Source organism: Plasmodium coatneyi, chromosome 13 (genome assembly GCF_001680005.1).
Source record: "Plasmodium coatneyi strain Hackeri chromosome 13, complete sequence".
Classification (NCBI taxonomy): domain Eukaryota; phylum Apicomplexa; class Aconoidasida; order Haemosporida; family Plasmodiidae; genus Plasmodium; species Plasmodium coatneyi.
This window is the reverse complement of record NC_033568.1, coordinates 1,330,353-1,356,010: the sequence shown is the minus strand read 5'-3', so window position 1 is coordinate 1,356,010 and position 25,658 is coordinate 1,330,353. Positions and strand designations below refer to the sequence as shown.

The 25,658-nt window shown below is 39.1% G+C and overlaps 5 protein-coding genes across 5 annotated transcripts; 2 read left to right on the top strand and 3 right to left on the bottom strand.

The window, feature by feature from the left end:
* Positions 1-737: 737 nt before the first annotated feature.
* On the top strand, positions 738-3,401 carry PCOAH_00050140 (Uncharacterized protein; the record flags this gene model as incomplete). The annotated part of the gene is made up of 1 exon (XM_020061796.1): positions 738-3,401. The coding sequence occupies one exon, from the start codon at positions 738-740 to the stop codon at positions 3,399-3,401; it is 2,664 nt and encodes an 887-aa protein (XP_019917144.1).
* Positions 3,402-3,991: 590 nt separating this feature from the next.
* On the bottom strand, positions 3,992-6,777 carry PCOAH_00050130 (Uncharacterized protein; the record flags this gene model as incomplete). The annotated part of the gene is made up of 3 exons (XM_020061795.1): positions 3,992-4,295; positions 4,417-6,391; positions 6,639-6,777. The coding sequence occupies 3 exons, from the start codon at positions 6,775-6,777 to the stop codon at positions 3,992-3,994; spliced, it is 2,418 nt and encodes an 805-aa protein (XP_019917407.1).
* Positions 6,778-8,292: 1,515 nt separating this feature from the next.
* Positions 8,293-9,065, bottom strand: PCOAH_00050120 (Uncharacterized protein; the record flags this gene model as incomplete). Its single annotated transcript, XM_020061794.1, has 3 exons — positions 8,293-8,327; positions 8,515-8,777; positions 8,986-9,065. The coding sequence occupies 3 exons, from the start codon at positions 9,063-9,065 to the stop codon at positions 8,293-8,295; spliced, it is 378 nt and encodes a 125-aa protein (XP_019917304.1).
* Positions 9,066-11,415: 2,350 nt separating this feature from the next.
* On the bottom strand, positions 11,416-20,234 carry PCOAH_00050110 (Uncharacterized protein; the record flags this gene model as incomplete). The annotated part of the gene is made up of 5 exons (XM_020061793.1): positions 11,416-17,008; positions 17,161-18,896; positions 19,047-19,516; positions 19,794-19,982; positions 20,126-20,234. The coding sequence occupies 5 exons, from the start codon at positions 20,232-20,234 to the stop codon at positions 11,416-11,418; spliced, it is 8,097 nt and encodes a 2,698-aa protein (XP_019917201.1).
* Positions 20,235-22,958: 2,724 nt separating this feature from the next.
* PCOAH_00050100 (Actin-2) lies at positions 22,959-24,891 on the top strand (the record flags this gene model as incomplete). Its single annotated transcript, XM_020061792.1, has 4 exons — positions 22,959-23,192; positions 23,332-23,401; positions 23,652-24,099; positions 24,209-24,891. 2 exons carry the CDS (start codon positions 23,652-23,654, stop codon positions 24,889-24,891), a joined length of 1,131 nt encoding a protein of 376 aa, XP_019917469.1.
* Positions 24,892-25,658: the final 767 nt, after the last annotated feature.

Genomic DNA, 25,658 nt, shown 5'->3' with positions numbered 1-25,658 from the left:
GGGGTGAGCAGGGAAAAAAAAAAAAAAAAGCAAAAATTTACTGCTAACAGGTTTTACTTCCCAGCGTAGGGAAAAAATAAAGCACTTGCTCTATATGCAAAAAAAAAAAAAAATAAAAATGCACAAATTGAAAAGGATATGTGTTTGAGGATAACTCTCCATTTTCTGATTCCCCCCCGTGTGAAGCCTTTTATGTAACACACAGAAGATGTGTTAAACATTTCTGGAGAATAGGTAAAGTGACGTATGACAAAGGGGGAAGAAATTCGCCAATTTGCACCACCTTCTCGCAGTTCATTCTACGTGATAGAGAAGAAATCAAATCGGCGCGCCGTGGGCGAAGCAGTGGCAAAGGTAAAAAGGGCCACGAAGATGCTTACATATAAAGTACACATGCACATGCAAGTCGCACCTTAGGCGTACCTTGTGCCCACCCAGTTGGAAGCCTTTCAAAGTGAAGGTCCTCAAAACTATTCAGAAAGCTCACTTAAGGGAAGCGTTAAAAGAAACCGTTAACATAGAAGCCGTCAAAGCGGGCAGTTCTGCAGAGCAACGCCTGTTGCAACATATGAATGATTAAGTGGCAAGTACAAAGCCAACTTAAACAGAGCTATACCCCAACCCGCGCCTTTGCAACAGTACACTCAAGCACCATTTTGGTTGTACCTTCAGCACACACACTCTGCGTTCCAGTCCATCCCCCCCAACCTTCAACCCCTTCTTGTCATACATCCAAAATGAATGTACTCACCCAGATCGACGACTGTTTTGCGAATTATATAAAAATTCATGGAGCGCAAGAGGTGGACTCCTCCTGGGATGAGGGAATTGTGGTGAACAAGTATATCGAATTGGGAAATGGGCAAGAAAAAAAGGCGAAAGCCCCAAATGATACGAAGGAGAATGGTGAAGAGGCCAATCAGAAAGACGCCCCGCCTTCGCAAAAATCAAACTGTGGCAACGAGACTGGTCCCAATTTGAGTAAGTCAATTTTGGGAAAAGAAAACCCCTTCACTTGCAACGACGTGGTTGAAGGGTGTGTGTGTCTAAACACGCTCGAGAATGTAGCAGACCTTAAGGACGCCACTTTAGTCAGATGGACATGCATGGTGCAGCAGATAATTTCTCCAGAAAGTTACGTAGGAATTTACAAATTAAGAAATAAAAAAAACGGAGAAGTAATTTTGAAGAGCTCAAAATATAGGGATTACATCGATACGGATGACAACTGGGAAATAATGGAGGACAACGAAAAGAAGAACGTTGGAGAATATTACGAGCTGAATTATGAGCAATACTGCAAAATGGGGGGTGATGAATTAGGAATCAAGGAGGAAAACCATACCGGGGGGAAGAACCCTACCGATGAGGCTAATACTCAGGTGAGAAATAAATCAACCTCCGCTACAGCAGGGATAAGCACCAACCAGGTAGACAAAAAAGAATGCCCCAAAAATTACGATGAGAAAAAAAAGGAGGATAACACTGTGCTGAATAAACAGAGTGATGACATATCTTTTTGCGAAAGTGATCAGAATTTTAAAAAATATTGGAAGAGATATTTATTTCTCTGTACCAATGTTCCCGGAAATAAAAGCACTTGGGTGAAACAACTGTGTGACTATTCCTCATATTACAGTAATTGCGAGAATTTTTTAAAAAATGAAACCGTGAAAGGTGGCCATATTTCCGCGGGGAAGTATACAGCCCTTTCGAGTTGCTCCACTGAAGAGGAGGGCAATGCAAAAGGTGGCGTCTTCCCCAGCGAAGATGTGCGTCTTTCTCGAGAAACGATCTGCAGTAGTGAGTTCGATCCGGAGGGGGTGAACACAGCGGGTCACACAGCCAATCACACAACTGATCTGTCAAAGGACACGGGAACCACCGTTAGTGGTGCACCAAAGGAGAAGAAAGTCAGGTGTATCATAAAAATATACGACGACAATAGCCAGTACAACGGAAAAAACGAAAAGGACTTCCTAAAACTGAATGACGTAATTGAAGTCATCGGAATATACAGGAAACATCAAATAAAGCACTTTGAAGATTGTGAGAAAAATTTGAACTTTTATTTTTATTATGATCAGAATTTTTTAAAATATCCCTGCATTCATGCTTTTCGCTATATCAAGGTTAAGAGGTTTAATCCGCTGAGTAGCTGCATATTATACAAAAATGAATTGTGCGACATTTTGCAGAATGGTCCTTTTAGCACCATCGGTGAGCTGAGGAAACACCTCCTCATGTATATTTCGAACAGCTTTTCCCAAGACTTACTAGTTGCTCATTATTTATTCTTTTATTTGTGTGGCAGTTACATTGAGGAGAGCAAACTTAAGCTGGGAAAAGTCAGTCTAAACGTTTTTAACATATCGACGGGACCGGAAGAGTGTGCTTCCCAAAAGCGGACAACCATTAAGGTGAAGAAGCAAATCAGTGAGGAAAAAGTCCCACCAAAGGAACCGCTTCAAAAGGGGGAAAACTCCTCAAAGACGATGGATGATTATATAGAGGTGCAAAATAAATCATACCCAAGTCACGCCACCCAAATGAATGAGATGATTAAAAATTTAGTTCCACTGTATAGATATATTCCCCTCTGTCTAAAAAAATTAAGCAGCGAATATTTAGTATCCGTAATGAATAACCAAAATGGAGAATTAAAAAAGGGGAAACTCCAACTGGCAAATAATACCTACCTAACCTTTGACGAATGCGTGTTAGATGAAGGGAAATGTAACACCGTTAGTACTAAAAATTTCCTCTGTATAGAAAGGCTAATTACATCGCAAGAAATCCCATTCATCTTTAACACGGATATTACCTTCGAAACGCAAAATAACGTTTTAATTCTGTCCAGGAAAAAGTCCATGTATGTAAATTATGTGGATATCCACATCCCTGTGTGGTACCAAAGGGGGGAGGGGAAAAAAGCAGGAAAAACAGGAGACCAGGGCGAAGTGAAGACCGAAGTGAAGACCGAAGAGACCACCGAAGAAGGTACACATGGAGACGCAAAAAAGCCGTACAAGGAAAACGATCTTGAGAAGAACTCCTCCCCCGCTTTCTCCACCGAATTCATCAACACCTGCAAAAATTATCACCCAAAGGAAGATGAATTAATGCAATTTAGAAGGTACATAAATTATATACTGTCAAAAAGCCACTCTGCAAAAATCCATTCCGACGTAACGACATACATCACGGACTCCTTTGTGTCTCTGCGACAAACCAGCAAAGACGTGAACCAGTTCGTTTTAAACTCATGGATTTGCATGTCCCGAATTTGGGCCTTTTCGGAGGGATGCAACGAAATAAGTAAGGCGTACTGGGATTATATTATGAAACTTGAAGCTGAAAGGCGCCTGCGGCTTAGCCACTTAGACGCGCTTTACATTTGATCATGTTACCTGTCATTATTTTGATGCATTCATTGTGTCATTTTGTCGTCATGTATGCGATGTGTGGTATGCTCCATTCTGTTTTGTTACTACTATTTATTATTTATTTTTTTTTTTTTTTTCCTAATTGCAAGCCGGTTTAGCCGTAACACTGCAAGGAAACATATAACCCATGGCACATTTTCACCGTTTAGTTTTCCCCTTAAGCAAAATTTTTAAGGGACAAAATGAGTGTGCTTCACATAGAAGGGTCACCGAAGGAGGAGAAGCAACGTATGTCGGTGTAAATGTGATAATTCTCAGTACACCTTCCCATTTGCGCTTAAAGTGGCTGTTCTTTACGTAGCTATTTGATTGAGCGGATGATCCCCCACCCCTTTTCACCTTTTCTTTACTGCACACACCTTATACGACATAGTATAGATCATTTTAACTTATCAATTTATTTTCAGCTTAAAAGGAATTCTCACACATGGTGTGTGTATGTATATAGGTAGGCGCATAGGTCCCCCCTTATACATGGCTCCACCTACAAATGCACGCACATTTCTTATGTTTTTCCAGTTGATGAATTTACAAAAAGGGGATTACTACTCAAGGATGACAAAAAATAAGTTACTCAAAAAGGAAAAATTGATAAATTTGTCCCTCACTAAACCTTTTAAATGCTCGATATTTTTTGTGTCCTCTACTAACAAATCTGTGATGAGGAAAAAATTCAACGGCGAAATTTCTCCACCATTAAAATGGTCGACGTCGTCGTTATTTTGGGGAGTTTGAAAATACGGGTGCATAGACATGTTCATATTTGAATTGTAAAAATCGAAAAAGGGAGGCGAAAAAATTCTTTCTGGTAGTTTATTCTCTGTGGCACCAAAATAAATCTGTAACAACCTGAGGGAAAAAAGAAAAAAGTTGAGTCGTATAATGACTACCTGTGAACAGGTCCTCCTACTGCGATCATAAAAACACACATTATAGATATACACTGTCGAGTGAAGGTTATTATTTTTACCACATGGGAGGGATTGTGCAACTCTCTAAAAGGAATTCCTTAGTTATAGTTTTATACTTATTCTTGTCTTCACTTATGCTTAAGCTAAAAATGAATGGGTACTTGAGCATCATGGACGTGGCCATTTTTTGCTTTATCTTGTGTATACATGTCAGATTGCAATTTTTTAGTTTTTCCAAAAATTGAGTGTCTATTTTTATCTTGCATAATTCCTTCTCGATTTTTATTTTTCGCCTATTGATGTGGGGACTACCTTCCGATGGATTCGGCCTACCCATATTACCCTCACCTGAAAATGAGTTATTCACTTTTTGGTTGGCATTTTCTCCCACTGTTTCCTTCCCATCTGTCAGTTTAGTTCCTCCTGATTGTTCGTTTTCACCACACTTGGTTCCATCAAAATGTTGCTTACTTTCCACTTTGAGGAAGCCTCCCCCTTCATCGGAGCTTTCCGTTTCGCTGGACCTTATCGAATACTCACTGGAAGTGTCTTCCGAATTGGCATAAATATGCACGTACTTCTTCATCATTTGGTACATTTCGTTCTTTTTCCTTTCTTCCATCTCGTAGGAAGTATCTTCATTGCATCTGCCCGAGGTGGAGTTCATTCCGTTTTGGCAGCTGTTACTAATGTTGGATGGCGCTTCGGCTAAGCTTTCCTCCTTAAAGTCATTCGATTTATTCGCGTTTTTTATGTACTCCTTCAGGTCACTCTCGCTACTTCCTTTGCTTTCATTTCTGGTTATGTCGGCGTTATTCAGGGATTGCCTTTTTGAGTTGTTCAAATCGTCATGGGGTGAGCTTGTCCACTTCGAATTGTACGAACTGTTGGTGATGGCCGACAGGCTGGAAAGGTGCGAAGAGGCAGACACATTGGAATGGTTGTAGCGGTTGGATCGGTTGGAATGAGCCCGCCCCTTTGACCAATTGGAAGAGTTGGAGGGGGACATACCGCCTTTATCACTCCCTTCGTTCTCCCCGCTTGAAAAATCAGAAGAACTAGTAGCTAGAGGGCTAGACGACAAATCCGACGGATCAGAACCGCTGGAGCCAGTAGACTCCCCTGAACTGCTGTCATCTTCTACTTCTTCACCAGCATCCGAAGGGGTACCACCCCTAGATGACTTCAAATTAGGATCTTCCAGACCTACTTTTGAATTTCCCCCCTGGCTGCTTTTTCCCTCCTCATTTTGCACACCGTCGAAGAGAAGCTGATAATTGCTCTCCTCGCAAAATGGATCCTCAGGACCAAAATAATAACTTAAAAATATAAACTTAGACAAGTTAAAATTTCTGTTCTTTTCGATAAAACTCTTGGAACACATGAAAAAAGGAACCTTGTTATATTTATACTTAATAAGGTCTGCAATTTTTTTTAAATTACTTTTTAAGAAATCAAAAGGGAGACAAACCAAATCGATAATCTCATCACCACTAATTGAATACCTTTTGAGAAGGCTGACGTTTTTTTTTTCCTCTTCCATGGCTACCACATCGATCCATTCCCCAGACGAGTTAAGAAATTTATTACTATAAAAGTCTCCATCGAATAAAAATGTTTTACTTTTATATATGCCTTTGCCATTCATTTGGTTGTTCACCCAGTTCCCTTCATAATATGATTGACTGGCTCTCCATTCGAAGTGGCCCCATCCATTTTTTGCGTTATTCTCATAATACCCATAATAGACATTCCTATTCAGATATATATTAAATCCCAATCCGTTTTTTTTATTATTTTTCCAGTTACCGATGAACTTGTTTACAATTACTTCTTGACCAAAGGTGTTTCTCCTTAACGTTATTAAAATTCCATAGCCATCTTTTATATATTTGCTGCATTTTTTTTTCTTCTTTTTGTCTGATTTTTCCCTACCCAATGTGAACTCTTTCGTTTCGATTTTTTTAATATCTTCATCTTTTTTGGAAATTAGATCATAGTCGTTTTCGTTTCTTCCGTGGGGATCGTTCTCCTCTGCAGTGGTTGGAAGGGGGGCATAAATGGGCAACTACATGCGTGCTAGTGGTTTGGTACAACATTAAATGTGACGAAAGGGGAGACAACAAGTTCCACTTCATGCACACACCAAGTGGGCAATTATTTTATTTTCTTTTTTTAATCCGGCGAAGTGACTATCCTACAACACATCAAAGGGAATAGTCATTTTTATTCAGAACAGAAATTGTCAACGTTGTTCATAGGACGACTACGAAATGCCTACTTTTAAATTGCCCAATGTAGATATAGTTACAGGACTTAAAGCACTTGACATTCTTATAATTAAATATATTTAAAAATTCTTCTCTTTCATTGACTACAAAATTGAGGCAGGGAATTTCCTGCCCACTTTTCTGGCACATTTGCTTAAAACGCGCAGCACAGTATTTCCCACAGAGGGGACAATGTATGCAAAAAAAAAAAAAAAAAAAAAAAAAAATTTTTTGGAAAAAATTTCCCCCAATGAAGTCTACCCTTTTGGGAAATAAAAATGGCCAACTTGGCTTATAGCATCAGTGGCACTCTAAGGGACATGTTTTGCGAAAAAGGGAAATGCTTCATTTGTCCTGTTTTTCTTGTTATCATTTTTTTGTCATCATTTCTTTCTCCCATTCGTCAATTAGCCCCAGTTCAAATGCGATGCCGGAAAAATTGCAGAACCGATACGTTGGTACTTTAGACATGATCCCCCCCACATCGCAGTTATCTTTTGTCTAAAAAGGAAAAAAAATATCCCCTCATGCATAGAGCATACATGCGCGTATTTTATAAACGTTTCTTTGAGCTTCATTACAATTTAAAAAGTGTAGTAGCAAAAAAGCCAGAGCGCATGTGTAAATGAAAACAATTGCGTTTTCACTAAAATGGAAATGTGGACAATGAGGAGCGAATTATTTATTTATTTTTTTGCCCCACATTTTCACTATATCTGCCATTTCTACACAAAATTAAACACACCGCATTGGTGTATTCCATGAGGAGAGAGCAAAACGATGGTGACCCTCTCTACATGCATGTGTAAATAAACGCTCGTGTGTACACTGTTGAGGATTCTAAGCGGGTGACGCATTCCACTATGATTGAGAAACGGCTTCTAAAAAAAAAGTACGTCACAGTTATGCTTACAAATATAAGTACATTTTTGGCTTTCCGATGCAGCTCTTTTGGAGAGTCCCTTTTTCGATTAACTGGTTTCTATAACCCACCACGTGATGCACAAAATAAATGCGAAACTGTCACCCCTTTTTTACATGTCTTAATAGAATTCACAAAAAAACGTTCTTGTTGTTGTTCGTCCCATCGCCAAATGGGCGCATGCCCAAGGGATTATCTTCCCCTCTGTAGGACAACCCTTTACGTGGCACCCCATTTGGTATTCCTAATTCGTTACGCGGAGTAACATATGTGTAAACAGAGGGCGACATAAGTACAGGCATATGCATACACATATGTGGCCTACCCATTTCAGCAGATCGAAGTAAAGTGGGTGCTATTTATAAGGTAAAAAATTGTGTGTACGTTTATATGTTTACATGTTCGTGTTTTTTTTTTTTTTTTTTTTTTCCTTTTATTGTTTGTAAGACCTATATCCTTTTCTTAAACAATAAATGTGGAAAGCGCAAGGGGGGTGCAAAAAATAATGGTAAAATGCACTGGTGAATGAGTAGTTATTAAAATGAACAACTCATACTTAATTATTAAATTTGTTTCTTCCAAAAAAAAAAAAAAAAGACGAACAAAGGATAAGGTAAAAAGGCGCCAATAAACGAAAGCGCCCTAAATAGGCTAATCGCGCAAAAATAACTTGGCAAAGTTTTCCTTCATCTCAACTTCGCGGTCGTACTGGCTCTCCTGCGCTACTCCGTCTGCTGTACCGATTAACCTATGCAAAATCTGAATAAATCATTAAAAACTGCGGGGGAAAGAAGGGAACAGGCAAATGCGTTGTAAAGATTAGTGTGCAAAAAAAATTTGCAAAATTGTAACATTTGCGACACATGCTATGTTGTTAACGCTGCATACATAGTAGCTCTGTTGGAGATATAGCCTATCATATCACACAAATGTTAGCGGCGTGATGGTGAAAAAAAAAAACTTACTGAAGTATCCCCCACTGGGCAAGGGAAAAAGGTGGAAGGTCCTAACAAATTTGATTGGTTTATTCTCCTCAATGATAATGTCTCCACATACTAAAATTAAGATCCCGTTATTGGGCGTCGGCTGAATATCTAGACTTAGACATTTGTGGACAACGGTGGGTGGCAGTTTATTCAGTCGCTCGATTATCTGACTGGTCCCTCTGCATTGATCATTTTCGAAGCTCATCATGCTGATGTCTTTGTAAAGTGCAGCCAGTTCATTCCTGCGGGGGGTGGCGGCGGGGAACAGTACATGCATATACATGTATGTATATATGTATATATATCTGGATGCATGGGTGGGGGATTGCGCGGAGCTATCTCTTCACAGTTTCTTCATCTTTTTTATCCTTTTTATTTTATTAATTTAATTTTTTTTTTCCCCTTTTCCCATCCGTGCAGTGCCCTTATCGCTCTGTTCGATAGGCTAACCTTCCCGTGTTGAATAACTGGAAATAGTGGTTCACAAACTCTTTCCCTATCTCTTCGAACTGAGGATTTAGCATATCCATTTTTTACAAGGGGGAAAAAATGATTTAAAAAAAAAAAAAAAAAAAGTTCTTAAACGTGCTGGGATGGTATTAAAAATAGCCCAGTGGGAGAAAAGTTAAAAAAACTGATTTCCTGATTTAAATGACGTTAAATGTTTCATTAAGTTCGCGCATCAATACATACTTCTGTAAAATACATGTTATACAGGAATGTTATTCCCTTTCGACGCAGAAAATAAGAAGCTTGGATATTTGGCATAAATTGTTTGGTATCAAACAGGTGGGGCAATGTACGCGATGTTTGTTTCTTCTGCCAATTTCGAAGTGCTCATTATTTCGGAGGTGTTTTTCGTTACAAGTTTTTTATTTAAAAGGCGGAGTTTGAAATTGGCAATAAAAAAAAAAAAAAAAAAAAAAGAGCACACGTAATGAACGGGAATGCATGCTTATCATATTCGATACATTACCTTCAACACTACGCAGTTAATTTTTTAATGCAAGCTCCAACTATAATTGTTGAAGTGTTATGCGAAAGTTCCCCAAATGTGGAAAGGTGTAGAGATGATTGCTTTGAAGCGTTTTCTTTTTTTCCTCCAGGGGCTAATATACGTATATAATGTAATGCAGTGTAAATGTAATACTGAATAAATAATATTTCCGTACGTCCGTGGGTGCTTTTCCCGCATGTGCGTGCGCAGGGGAGTACGGGAAGGGCCAAAGGGTCTCTTATTATTCTGACGTAGGCGTAAGTGCGCAAAACTAAGCATATCATTCTGTGCATACCATTTCGTACCAGTTTGTGCTCTTTTACTTTTTTCCCCACCCGCTTGCGTGTAGCGTTCAGGGAGAGGAACCCCCTAATTGTGCGTAAAGGCCTGGTGGACCTTTTTCAACTGCACTGCTTAACCTTTTATTTAACAGACCCATTCAAATAACAAGGGTGTATATTTTGTCACAATTGTAGATTCGTTTTTTAAGTTTCATGTTAGCCTATTCTACTGGTCGAGGGCATCGGTAGGGGAAAATGTGTCGGTACGTTCGCTCTGTGTTAAAAGGGAAAATGAAGATTTCCCTCGTACGGAAAGAAAAAATATATTCAAATGAAGGGGGAAAAATGCAGTTTCGACAACATTTAAACCAACATAAACCTACCTAAACGAAAATAAAGGCTACTCCGAATAGAAATGAACGATACCCCCCTCTTTCTTTCTTTTTTTTCTCCCCCTTTGGAAAATGTGCCAGTTCAACCTGCCGCAACAGAACCGCTGTGGAGTGTAAGTGGAAAAAACGTGCACATATATGTTCACCCTACTGTGCCATTTTGGCGAAAATGCGTTTCTCTGTCTACCTCACTTGGGAATCCCCCCTTTGAAAATATATTCGTGGGATTACGTATCTTTTTCCACCCCCAACAACTACACACCCACACAAAAGGGTAATGTGGACTGTTCCCCGACGTGCACCTGCCACATTGTGTACACAGGAATGCAGTTCCTTGTATTATTACAAATTTATAGTGGTTAAAAAATAAACACACTTAGAGGGAGCCTGCTTGTGTGGTTCCTACCATCCCCGTTCGGAACAATTAGCAAAATGTCCTATCCTCTAAAGCGCTTCATCTTACACACGCTTTGCATTTTTTCCGTGGTGAAGAACGTTTAATACGTTTTAAAGGAGCCATGTGATGAGACTGTGACTTACCCCGAAAGTGTTCCACAAATGAGACCACTTAAGAAAATTTCCTCCGTACTACTTTATCATTATCCGCCCATGTAGCATTCATTTGTTTTATCGTGTGATTCGCTCAAACTGAGTGACATCGTATAGTGTATTAACAAAATAGAGCCACATGTGAAGGTTCAAAGGGGTCATTGTTAGCATTCTTACGTCATGTGTTCGATCCGTTCAAACGGATAAAGTGGGAACTCGCGTTGCCACGCTCCAAAGGGAAGAAAATAACTATTTTCTTTATATTCAAAAGAGCAGTGCTCAGCGGACGTCCCACCGTAGCAGAGTGCTACTCAAAGGGCCCGACCGGCTGTGCTTTAAACGTTCTCGCTAAGACGAAACAAATTTGCACCCTTAATTGTGGAACAAAAGGAAAAAATAAAAAACAAAACAAGCAAGCAAACATACATACAAACATACAAACATGCAAACGTGCAAAACAAAGCGGAAAAGAAATCAGTCAAAATGGGGCAACAAAACAACGGAATGCCACACACCGAATCAAATGTACACAAAAAAAAAAAAAAAAAAGGGCGAACCAAACTGCTCCTCCAGAGCTAAAAAACGCTCCTCTTATTTAAAAAGCATTTGTCGCAGTTTTTTTCCCCCTTCCATCGCGCACTACATTTATATGACAATCTGCTCAGTTCTTGTTCAGCGCGAAGAGAAAGTAGGACGGAACGTACAAAAGGGTGTCTTCCCTTTTCCGGCATTTGGACCGCTTGCTTCCCGAACGGAAATCCTTCTCACATATGTTATAAATGTTAAAAACATCCAGATAGTTCATGTTCGTGTAATGCATATTCGTGTCAGTCATGTGTATGTACACGTTGTTCTGGACTAGCTGAGAAATGCCTTCTATTTTAAAATTACTTTTTTGCAACTTTTTCAAAATTTTCATTTGAAAGTGGGAAATTTTTTTATAAAATTGTTTTTTCAACTTTTCGTACTCCCGTTCGTCGAAGGGGTTACTATGGGTGAAGAAGTTCGACATGTTCGTCACACCGTCGGCGGGGTGCTCTGCCTGCCCATGGGTTTCCTCTCCGTTCTCTTTCGCAGGATTGTTCCCTTCGCGGATGGAAGGAATGTCCACACCATTATCGCCGCAGCGTGCGTCGCATTTGGTATTACTCGTCTGGTCGCTTGCAACGCCCCTCCATGTGGCAGCACTGCCATTACGGGGGTCGCCACGATGATCCCAAGTACAGTACGGAAAAACGAGGCTATACAGATAAGCGTTATCCTCTCTGATTCTTGTAGTGGACATTTCTCCGTTCAGATAAGACGAATTGCTATTCACTATGTTGCTATCAAAATAGAGCGACATTATTTCTCTATTTAAATTTCCATTACGTAGTGCAATTTCGCTCTTCATAGGGTTTGAAAAATTGTCCGGTGTTGAAAAATCATCCTCATACAGTACACTTGGCAGGTAAAAATCGTCACACAGTTGGGCATTTTCTCTTTTCTTTTCCTCTAATCTTTGTAAGTAACATTCCTTTTGATAGTAGCTTAAAAAAGTAAGCAAATTTTGGCTCGAGAAAATATTCACAAATGAGTACTTACGTAAGGACGCCTGATGAACATTAAAATATTTCATATAAATGTAGTAATTATTATAGTACCTTATTATTAAATTAAAAAGTTGGTGAAAAAAATAGACTTTGAAAGGGTGCCTTCTACTTAGGGTGAATACAGGAAAGGAGCCCTTCCTCTCTGCGATTTTAAAGACAATTTGTTTTTTAAGAGCATAAACTGGAAGGTAATAAAAAATGTACTTTTTAATGTTACTTAGGAATCTCTTTTTATAATATTCGGAGTGTATAATAGTTGGTCTGTATCCCTTGGTCAAATATAACACACTTTTGCTGAAATTTTCCACCGATTTGTCCCAAGTGTATGGTCTTAAATAATCAATAATTTTAAAAATGATCACAAAATTTGCCAAGTCTATGTGTATAAGAAGGGAGTAGTCCATGATATCCTGCCCGGAAAGGAAGTCTGTATCTTCTCTTAACGAATCCATCAGATCCTTATAATCACAGTAGTCCAAATTTATCACCTTCGATTTTATGAAGTCTTTAAAATTGTCATCAAATAGGACAGTATAATTTTTCAAGCAATTATAATTATCCATCATGAAGTTGTTATATTTTTCCATCGAATTTAGGCTCTCCATATTTTTACTATCTGACAATTCTTTTTGTAGGAAGCTGTAACTTCCTTCCCGTGCGGGGGTACCCTGGATAGCGGATACCACTTCTCCTCTTAACTTGTGCTTGCTCAAATTATCTCTATTCAAAATGCACTCCTTTTTTCTGGCCAAAAAATGCAGTGACGCCTTGGTGTTACACAAAAATTTGCTTCTGAACCTTTTGGTGCATTTCAACCTTTGCCTATTTTTCCTCTTTCGTAGTTTCATCATTTTTCTATTCAAAGATAGGAACATTCTCGTATGATGTACTATGTCATTTATGAAGACGCGCCAATTTTTGTGATCACCTTTTTTCTCCCCACCGATTTGTGAGGAATTTTTTCTCAGTCTACTTTTTATATGGATCTTCTTACCCTGTTCAACCAAACCTTGCCGCAACAATCCACATAGCATTTTTTTCCTAACCTTTGTATACACCTGCCTCACCCTTTCTTCGTTACTTTGATTGCTTACTCCGTTTCGCGTTCTACGTTTCTTATTCCCTGCTCCCTCTTTGCTGCCACGGGTTACGAGATTGCGCCTTCTTTCACCTTCTCCATTGGTTACGGAAACTTCCACACCATTTTGAAGACCTCCCACGTGGTGTGCACCATCCTGTTTGGAATTGTTTTCTCCTTCTTTCGCCCCTTCCGCGGAGAACTCCTGCAAGTACTCCGTTTTGCTATAAAACGTATTCGTCCGTTCGTTTGTTAGTCCGTTCGTTCGTTGATTTATCCGTTGGTTTGTCCGATCACCCCCCCGCGAGGGAGACACCGCTGAGGCCTTAAAGTTAATCTTCTTTTCCCTGCGAATGTATCTGGTAAAGTGGGCCAAATTTTCCAATATGCCGGAGGAATTATCATCCGACATGTCCTTATCCTCCGTCGTTTTGCTGGAGTTGTACGAGAAGGCATCATTTCGTTCGAAAAAGGAGGAGCTCTTCTTATTCTGCTTGATCAGTTTTTGTAAATTTTTTTTTTTCCTTGCCCCTTTAATATCAAAAATTAAAATTTTCGAGTTTTTATTTTCGATTTTTACATTTTCCAAAATGATGTACGCTTTAACAGTTTTCCTTCTCCTCTTCTTAACTTCTATTTGGTACAGTCCAAACATGAAGCATAAGAGTGATTTTTTTCCTTGCAAAAATATGTCCGAAAAATGTTGAAAAAATTCTTTATATCTCGTAATGAAAGATTTAAATTCGTATTTATTTATCTCCTTGATGATGTACTTATCGTCGTACGTTTTTACAAAGTGTCTTTTTTTATGGTCAAAGTTGATGCAGTTGCTTTTTATGAGTGACCTTAAAAATGTTGTTTCCCTTTTGCACAGAAATTTCCTCAAGTAATAAAACTGTAGCGGGAAATATATGTACACGGAAATGTTTTCATTTATAGGAACAACGATAACATCATCATTTTTGCAATTCAAAAGTTGGTTTATCATGCCATTCGTTAGGTTCTGGTTTGTCATCCTTCTTATGTTTTTCTTTAAATATTTTTTTATCTCCTCATGCTGTGCAACGGCGGAATGTTTTCCCTTTTGCGATTTTTTCTTTCCACAAAACGGTCTCTTCTGTGTGACCTTTTCTTTTCTCCCACTTGGTTTGAACTCCCTCCACAGTAAGGCTATTTCATTCTTCGCTTCGTTAATTTGTTTTTCCAGCGCGTGTTGTTTCTTCTTCGCCCGCAGGGCTTCCCTCTCTTTGTCGTAAATTTGAGACAACTTCAACTTGTACTCATCCGATATGAGCGCGTGGAAGATCGAATTCGACGTGTCACTCGGATTTAACAAAAAGACGGCACTTGTTTTTTGTTCCTTTTCTGTACCACGCGTTTCCTTTCTGCTGCTTTTATCACCCCTTACCGAGTGGACTATTTTAGATATGTGCAAATAAAAGAGCTTCTTGTTCGAATGTTGGTATTCATCCTTATTCAAGTCGTCTAAATATTTCCTCTTCCTATAATTCTCGATATTATAAATGTAGTAGGACTCCTTCGTGTATAATTTCTGTACGTCATACTCCCGCACGAAGTGGAAGTAGTTGCTTAGCTCCGACTTGTCTTCATTCACACTTTGGGGATTCTCCAAATTGGACACTTCGCTCATCCTTCTTTTCCTACTGTTCATGTCGTTTACCAGGGCATACTTCTTTTTGGATCTCCTCCACCTTCTCATGAGCTGCACTTTGTTCAGTCCGCGTTGGGCACTACGGTGGCTATTGGGCGGCAAAGACAGGGGATTCATGAAGCAGGTTTGTTCGCTGTTCTTCGCGTTTCCCTTTGTATCCTCTATCGTTTTCTTGAAACTCTTCTTCACTTGCCTCCTCACACGCAAACCGTCCCAGGCGCCCCGCGTGACGTAACGCAAGTACTGCAATTTTCTATTATTGGCCAACTTGGTCATCCTTTCCATATCCCCCTTTATTCTTAAATTAATTTTTTCTAATCTCATAATATACAGGGAGAAAAACATTTCTATGTCCAACGAGAATTCCTTCTCCATCAAATGCACAATGGCGTAGGTGTAAAAACGCCTGAACAATCTTGTTAGGTGTTTTCTAATGTGCACCATTTTGTTTTTAAACTTTCTAAATATGAGGAACTGTTTTATTAAATTTTCTTTTATTCTGTTGATATCTTTTAAGATGTACGCGCGATTGCTGGTGGTCTGTTTCGAGTTGCAGTTGACGATCCTTTCTGCTTTGCTCGAATATACTTGTTTTTCGTTTAGCGTAATCTCCTTCGTGATGTGCTTAACATCCCTATTTGGGTCATGCGATGAACGCATGGTGTGTGCAGGGACATGTATGCTCCCTTCTTGTGTACCCTCCATCTCACCCCCGCACATCAGTTGGTTCACCACACTATTCAACAGATCGTCTTTTTGCCTGATAAGCGGTTCCTTATCTCCATAACCGTTCTTGGTTGGTTCCTCAATTTTGTGCTCATCTAATTGTGGACCCCGCTCGTCCTCCCTGCCGCTTTCCATCTCCCCCTTTATAATCAAAAAATTATCCTCTATGAAGTATGCCGTGTTATTCACGCAGTACACAATTTCGTTCACCTTAATAAAAATATTTTTACTGATCAGACCGATGAGAAAATTCACAGCGATGTAGAAGTTAAAGAAAATCCTCTTAATTATGAATAGGACATTGAAAAATCCTAGTGCACAAAAGTTGGCAATTTTTATGTGTTTACATTTTTTACACTTATTTGTAAAGTATAGGGGAGAAGCGGGGTTCTTAAACTTCTCCTTCTTCCTCTTCTTTGAGGACGGCTTTCCATAAAGGTGTCTATTTTTAGACCTATAGTATTGTATTACGCAGTTGTAGATTAAATACTTTAGTGAGCAGTACATGGGGAGCATCGAGCTGGTGAAAAAGGGGAAATTTTCTATAATATTGTAGAGGTTAAAATTTGTGTACACTTGTTCTTTTGTCTTTATTTTTCCTTCAAATTGGTACTTATTCTTTCTCGTTACGCATTTGCAGGGGTAGTAGTAAAAGACGCTACTGCGAATGACGTTTTGTATGTTCCTCTTGATGTAGCTTCTTACTCTTCGTTCCGTGTTGCAGATTCTTTCACTGTTTTTGTGCCCCCTCCTGTGTGAACAGAAGTGTGCACTGGTACCTTCGCTGCTTCTACTTGGCGAATGCACCCCTTTGCTAGCCCCTTTTAGGCCATTTGTATGCACTTTGATACTTTTGTAAATGTCGTTATCATGCAGGAGGATGCAAACCTTGAAATCTTTGTAACTCAACTCGTAGGTATTGTTTTTCCCATTGTGGTTGCATAGAATGTTCACGTAGCTATCCGAGTGTACAATGCTTAGAAGAAATTCGCTGAGGGAAAAGTTGGTGCTTAGGACTCTCTCCTGGAGCAAGTCACACTTGTTGCAGATGATTTTCATGATTACTTCATCCTCTTCTAGATTGTTGCTTTCCTTCTTAAATGTTATTAGGACTCTCTTCAGGAATATTTGGATGCATATTTGGTGGTGGCCAAGTTGATTCCCGCACGCGTCGAAGGGGCAATTCCTGTGGGTGGGCAGCAAACATGAAAACGTGTTGCACATATATATATGCGTGTGTGTGCCGGAAGGTCAGGATAATCATGCTGCGCATTTAGGATAGAGCCCCTAACTCAGCATCTCCTTTGTCTATCTCCTTCCTCCCCCATGGGCACTTACAAACTGTAGGCCAGCTCCTGGATGACGCAAACGAATTGCCTTAAAGATACGTCGTATATGTACTTGTGGTTAAAGAAAAAGTTGTAGAAGTGTTTCTTCACGCTGTGGTTCTGGCTGTCAAACAGGTACATGTTCACACAGTTGTACAAATTATTAATGAACATATAATTGGGGCAGATAAAATAAGTTATCATTTCTATGTTTTTGGCTGCTTCCAAGTGGTAGCAATAGAAAAGGATATTCTGGGCAATAATATTTTCGGCCTTTTCATTCACCTTTTTCTCCATCACAATTTCGTCGTTAAAAAATACAGGATGAGACAATAAATTTGCGTCGTTCAAAAAATCTTCCTCATTTGTGATTATATTCTTCCAATTGAAGTACAAATAGGAGCTGTTAATAATTTTCAAATAATAATACATATAGTTATAATTGCTTTCCCAGTTTTTCATAAAATTGTTAAAAAAAAAATAGTTCACTACGTCGATTATTTTATTCTTTCCAGCATTCAAGAAGCAATGTTCATAATTGTTGTATATTTGGTCCTTAATAATTTTATTTGTCTTTACCAACATGTGCAGAATTTTCATCCGTTCTTTTGTCAGCGGGTTATTAACATTTACTAAGTGGAACAAATTCGACATAAAATTTATTGGTGTCTTTTTTATCTTCCTCTTTGTATCATTGTAGAAAAAAAAAATGGAAGACGACAGGATGGACTGACTCAGTTTCTTGTAAAAATTGTCACAAATCGCATTTGTGTGTATACTTCCTGTTGGCATGCTCTGTAGCATTCTTCCCATGTAGTTATTCAAATATAGCTGTTTATACACGTGGAAGGTCAAGAAGAGAGAAAACTTTAGCAACTTTTTAACCTTTTTAATTATAATTACATTTTTTATATGATCGATTAGTGCCTCTTTCTTGTTTCCACGTCTTTCCCTATCTAATAGACTTATTTTCTTCTCCTTATTTTGGAAAAAATAATCCACAATATAATCATCACTCTTATTTTTGTAATACACCTGGAGGAAATTCTCTAGTATGTTTTGTTTCTTCGTTTCTTTCTTAAGCAGTGTGTAGAACAGATCTTCCCCCGAAGGTTTCATTCCGTCCTTCGGTGCGCGTCTCTCACTTGGGTTGTCCAAGTTGGAAAAGGTGACACCAATATCTTTGGACGTGCTATTTGCTGGCGTACATCCCACCTGCTGTTCAGCATCGTGCCGTATTTCCTTCCTCCCAAATACGCAGATGGTCAAAAAATTGCCGCTGCAACAGAGAAAAATATTCTTCACATTTTTTCTATACTTTTCAATTTTGAAATAATTTGCCTTAACAACATAACTGTTATGGTCAAAGTTTACAAAGTCGTCATAACTTAAAACCTTCGTGCGTAGCATGTTGGACAAGCGCCATAAATTTTTCTTCTTAATGCTGGTAAAAAAATATATTTTCTTACTCATTAGCAACTTCTTCGTGTAAAAGTCTATTTCCCCGTGGATTAAAATAATGTTCAAATTTCGGTTGCTCAATTTTTTCAAAATGAAATAAGTGTAATTGTACTTGTTGTTGTAGGACTGTTCCAGGACTTCGTAGTTGCTTTTTTTTTCCGCGTCCAGGAGTAATATTTTTGGGTTTTTTATCTCCACATCGTCGAAGTATATAGAGCAGTTGCTAAAAACCAACCCGTTGATGTAGAAGCTCTTTGAGAAGCTCTTATAGGGGAAGTACTTTACCTGCAGCGAGGGGGGGGGAAGACACCATAGAAGCACCACTTAAGAAGGCATACATATGAGGTTCAGAATGGTGGTGCATTCTAACTGTAGAGAGACACACAACCTAAGGGAGGAAAACTTTCTAAACGAGGTTGCCCCAACTTAACTTACCTTCACGTTTGTCAAAATGTCGTAGTCATAACTGTGATAATATTTCGAAATCTCATTCAACATATTTACGATGGGAACGTATAAATCATTCTTAATTCGGTAGTAGCACAGCTGATTTGTTATTACTTTGTAAAAGTACCGATTAAGGTGAATGTTTGTCTTTAGAGAAAAATTGACACTATCGTGGTACACATTTTTGTTAATATCCCTTTCGAAAAAGGTAAAAAAAGGATTAAATTGTTCGTCCAAAATTTTTTTTTTTTTTTTCCTTGCAGAATAATTCACAGGAATTACAGGTGGAATATACATTCCGCTGTTTTCTCTTTTTTTAAAATATTTTTCCTTAACTTTTTCAAATATTCTCTTTTTCTTTCTTTCGTCCTTAATATCATCGTTGTATGTTTTGTAAATCTTTTCGCTCCTTTTAATTATCTTCGCGTAAAACTTGTTCTTCACTATGAGGCTGTAATCTGAGGGGGCAAGAAGTGGGGGATAAAAGAAGTTACAAATTGTGACCAAGTTGAGCAGCTTTTCAATGTGCACATTGTGTAACATGCCAATTCTGAGAAGAATAAAAGGGCAGGTGGAATTCGCGAAGTGCGAATGAGCATCCACTTGGTGTCTTTCCCGCCAACTTTGCAACAACGGTTACAGTGTAGCGTACAAATTGGTTTACTTTTTCAAATTGTGCATTTTTATTAACTGCGTGGATGTTTCTTCGCTAAAATTATTTCCCCCTTTCATTACCTTTTTGCCTTATTCCATTTTTAATCAAATTCGTGGTCAGTTCGTTGGGTTCGTTTATGGACACGCTCGAGTCCTTCTTCTTCGATCTTCTCCTTTTCACTTCTACAGGTGTTTGCTTCGGGTAAAAAATTTCCCCTTCGTTTACGCAGAGGCTGCTGAAGCGGTTAGACAGATTGCTATTTCGGATTTCTTGGGGTCCAGTGGGGGGGAAAAAAAGAAGAAGGCAAAGAAGTTAGCAGGGGCGTACGGTTGTACAGACGCACTATTGCACAAACAACCGCTCCTTTTCTAGCGCTATACATTCTCCTCATCTCCTGTGTCATTAGACTCACCGTTAAACAGGGGGTAGTTCAGGATCCACTCGAGAAACCTCTGAGACGTGTTTCGCTGCTTTAAGCTGCTCCGAAAGCTGAAGTACCTATCCGATAAGCTTTCTTCCATGGTGACTTTGCGCCTTTCAAAATATTCATCAGAGGGCAAGTGGGGTTTTATCTATGCCCCATTCTTTGTATTATGTTTAGTTATTTGGGTCCTCCCTCTTCCCCTTTCTTCTCAGCAGGGTAGTTTTGTATTTTTTACTTTTTTACCTTATTACTTTATTATTATATTATTTTCTTCTTCGTGCCTGCCCAGTTGCGCCCCTTTGCAATTTTGCAATCTTCCCCTTTCACCAGATCATTGGCAAAAAAACGGAATGGCCACACACAACTCGGCTGCTTAACCATGTGTGACAATATCATTGGGGCCTATACGGGCGATTATAAAAATAAAAGAAAAAAACCTTGCTAACTTTTTTCTTATTTTTTTTTTTTTTACCTTCTTTGGCATTTTATTAGGAAGCTCAACACCCTTTTTTTACAATAAACTATGCTGTGCATTACGTGCTAGGCTAAACCGAAGCGCAATTCTGCTTATGTACCTTTGTGCACTTGAGGAAAATGGAATTCCCTGAATTATTTTACTGCCGAGAGTTGTTACACCTCACTGTGGAAATATTAAGAACAAATTAGATGGGTGTCACATTTAGCACGTTGAAAGGGTCAATCGGGATGCGGGATGAGCCAGTCAACCCATCCAAAATTCGCACCACCTTAGTACAGATCAATCAAACAAAGAAACAGACAAACAAAAGTTTACAATTGTGCTGTGCCTTCCGCGTGAGAAGCCCTTCCAAACATCACCCAAAAGAGAAACATGGGCTTATGACACATTTCACTGTCCAATCATTTTCCCCCTTTTTTGTCACCGTTTTGTTGGATTAAAAATGGGTGTGCGAGGAGCCTCTCAAAAAAATGCTACTTTTGGTGGAGCCTAAAAATGGAACATATTTTACCGACATATGAGGCTCGTGATGTACATTTTTTTTTTTTTTTGAATTTTTAAGAGAGCCCAAACCTCCTATTGAAAAGAGACTTTTCAATTGTTCACATATCGCATGTGATATAAAAGCTCCAAAATGTGGCAGCAAAAAAAGGGAGAGTTAACTATGCAATGTTTGTTTGCTAAGTGCTGAACTGCTACACACTGAACATCTTAAAAATGAAAAAAAAAAAAAAAAATTTTTTAATTCCTTTTTTTTTTAAATTAAGCAAGTAGAATTCACAAAATGGTGAAGGGGAACAGCCTCATGCAGAACGGAATTGTGCGAAGGGTTTTCACCATGTTGGTCTGTTGGGGAAGTAAAGCAGAAGAGGCATTCGTATGTATAAGGATACGTCAATGGGAAGTGTTTCTCGCTGGGAGTGGTAACATTACGGTGTTTTTTTTAAAAATCGGAAAAGAAGAAAAAGTTAAGTAGTATAACACCGCGTAAAACGGCGTAACAGAAAGAGGTGCAAAATATGTATTAGTACCATGTAGCACGCGCGTAATGTTTTCTCGCCGACGCATTTGTGTGTATAACTTGTGCATGCACAAATGCATAAAATATACTTAGAAGCAACATCTACGTGGAGGTATGCCAATTCGGTGCGAAAGGTACGGAAGGTGCTCTTCCTAAAAAGGTTCATCTTTTATATACATTCGTGAAATAGAAGTAAAACTGACACATATGGGGGCCATCACTTACGCCCTTATGCTCATACCCTTTACCCATCTGCGCAATAACAAAATAACTAACCCTTTTGGGGGAAAAAAAAAAACATATTACCATTTAATGGGGGCATTTTTAATTTGTCTTCCGTAGCATTAAGCAATATGGCATATTCTATATACACCGCGGGGGCTTTTTCACAAAAAATCCATTTTAACATTTTCACACAATCCATAAATTTTTCTCTACACACGTTATTCCTCATCCCAGTTTTTTCGAAAGTGACATGTTACTGCACCAGTTGGTGCGTGTCATGTAATATGTGCGTGTGTTTCCCCTTTTTTTCCAAAATGACCCTTTGGCGTTCCTTCTCATATGCACGTAGTATGCTCCATGAGTGAGCAAATTTACATTACTCCTATCGCCTTTTTTTTTACGTACATATGCTATCTCGGCACATTTCCGCCAATTTCCCCCCCCAACGCATTTTCCCTTTAACTTATCCATTCATATAAGAAGCACCTCTTCCATACTGCCCCTACATAGTCTATAAATTTGATCACACTATTTAACAGTCATTTTTTTTTTTTTTTTATTCCCTCTTCGCATTTAAAAAAGAAGCAAAAAAATAAAAAAAAAAAACAGCGGAAAAAAACAGTGCATATGGATCGACTCAGTCAATACATACACGATGTCGCGAGTGTTTGAAAAAAAAAAAAAAAAAATACATTTTACTTATCTCAACGCGTAAGGGGATATTCCCACTTTGAGAAAATAAGAATCGACTTCTTCTCTGTTAAGCCTTTTAAAAATTCACATTTGGGGGTTCTATGACAGCTTTTGGTAATTAAAAATATTATTCACCTCCTGTGGGAAGCATTTTTAAGAAACTGTGTGAGCTGAAAGAAGGAGTGGACTGCAGAAAATATATGCATACGCAAATAATACATACATAACGGATAAGAGCAACTTTCTACATGCATAAGTACACGCGTTCTACATATGTACATGTGCGCTTCTACATAATGCACATGCCGCAAAAACTCGTGATCTACATGGATCAACGTGATTTTTTCGCCTGAACACTTTAACAAAAAAAAAAAAAAAAAGAACAAACACAAACGTACAAATATACATAACAGCACCACTGAGCAACATCACCCCATTTTTGCCATAGGTAGCCGAAACAAGGTACGTAAGAATAAAAAAATAAAACGGTGAGAGGATAAAAAATTAAAAAAAAAATTATATTCATTCAAAAAGAGTCAGTGACAAATAATTAATAAAATTTGAAAATCATTTTCTAGTTTAAATAGGCATATGTAGAAGGTGTACATGCGTATAGATGTTATAGCATATGTACTGAGGTACTTGTTCGTGTAGGCACGTGTATGCTTATAAAAGCGTATGCTTGTACGCCCGTGCGATGCACTGTCAGATGAGCAAAAACGTGCACATATGGAAAGCAATCCCAATTTAGCTCATTCCCATATTCTACATTTCCAGGCAATCATACTTCATAGAAGAACAACCCGCAAGGACCTAAACAATTTCGCCCCAAAGTAAACTCAAAACAGTAAGGCATAGAGAAGCACCACTTTCTTCTTTCTTCTTTGCGTATGCACCCAGTGCGTAAATTGCTTCTACATCGTTGCCGTAGTGGATAACGTGGTGCAGTGGGAAGAAAAGGCTTATATGTGAACCTATATAGATGGGCCAGTATATGTACATACAGATGTACCCGTAGGTAGACCCCAATCCTCTACGCGGAATACTGGTCTCCCCAACGATATCCACCCCCTTCCAATCACTTCCCCCTTTGGCAGATGTCAGAAGAAGCCGTAGCCCTAGTAGTCGACAATGGAAGTGGAATGGTGAAGTCCGGATTGGCCGGTGACGATGCACCTAAGTGTGTATTCCCATCAATTGTGGGAAGGCCAAAAATGCCAAACATAATGGTAGGCATGGAACAAAAAGAATGCTACGTAGGAGATGAAGCACAAAACAAGAGGGGAATACTCACCCTAAAGTATCCAATAGAACATGGAATAGTAACCAACTGGGATGATATGGAAAAGATATGGCACCATACATTTTATAACGAGTTAAGGGTTTCTCCTGAAGAGCATCCAGTCCTGCTAACAGAGGCACCTTTGAACCCGAAGACGAATAGAGAACGCATGACGCAAATTATGTTTGAGTCTTTTGACGTGCCAGCTATGTATGTCAGCATTCAGGCCATTTTATCCCTGTACGCTTCTGGGAGGACAACGGGTAAGACGTGGCCATAGCAGGGGTGCAGGCGATTTTCTGCACATATCTCCTCCCATTTATGACCCCTTCAACGCTGCTTAACACCGCTAATCACCGCTTAACCCCGCAGGAATCGTTCTGGACAGCGGTGATGGAGTGAGCCACACCGTTCCAATATATGAAGGATATGTCCTTCCGCACGCAATCAACAGAATCGACATGGCGGGACGAGATTTGACCTACCACATGATGAAGCTGTTCACAGAAAGGGGACACACATTCACAACAACGGCAGAGAGAGAAATTGTTCGAGACATAAAAGAAAAATTATGTTATATTGCACTGGATTACGATGAGGAATTAAAAAAATCAGAGGAACATTCCGACCAGATAGAAGAAATATATGAATTGCCGGATGGAAATTTAATAACCGTAGGTAGCGAAAGGTTCCGATGCCCAGAAGCTTTATTTAATCCAACGCTAATAGGAAGAGAATGCCCAGGACTACATATCACTGCTTACCAAAGTATAATGAAATGTGACATTGACATAAGAAAAGAACTGTACAATAATATTGTTTTAAGTGGTGGCACTACTATGTATAATAATATTGGGGAAAGATTGACAAAAGAAATGACTAACTTAGCTCCGTCTTCCATGAAAATTAAAGTTATTGCACCACCTGAGAGGAAATACTCCGTGTGGATCGGAGGGTCGATTTTGTCCTCATTGTCCACCTTTCAGCAGATGTGGATAACCAAGGAGGAGTACGAGGACGCTGGGCCTAGCATCGTCCACAGGAAGTGCTTCTAAGTGAACAGGGGAAGCATTTGCATTATGGCAAGCATGCCAAATGGGTACACCAGAAGGGACATATATCACCACGTGTAATGACGAACATCCCAGCGCATAATAATTACATAACGACGAACGTCCTCCCCACCAGTAGCAGCAATTAATGTATCATAGGCTCCTTAACAGATCAAACTTTTTATGTAACGCATTTTTAAAGCGGGCGCATCTTGCCCATCTGCGAAAATGTCTGCACACGAAACATACCTGCGGGGATCGAAGCGCTTAATTAAATCCCGCAATTTGAAGCACGTTAAGTTTATTTTACACATCTATATGATATGCGTTTATGCAGCTGTGCTTTTACACATCCATTTTCTTTTTCACGATGCAATTTTGGCCCTATATGTTTTATGTTGCTCGGTGGCCCCCCCACACACGGGGGAACATGTAAAAACCTTCGTCCATGACAACAGGCAACCCTCCCCCCCTTTTTGCTCTGCCAAGTCTCTATTTGAATCCTCTTCAGTTTGACATTCCCCAAATAATATTATGACCTTTATTTTCATTTTTGAAACGTATTTGTTTAAAGATTAAATTTTTGGTGATTCTCTAAGTGCATTTGTTTTAGCATATTCCATTTTTTTAAAAATCAGTTTGTAATTTTTTTTTTTTTTTGCGCGCAGATGGGGAGGGGTCTGTGCTCATGTGCTCGTAAAATTATGTATGCTTATGCCGCCACGGCGTACTTGAGCAGCAGACGCATGCACATATTTACACATTCGCAC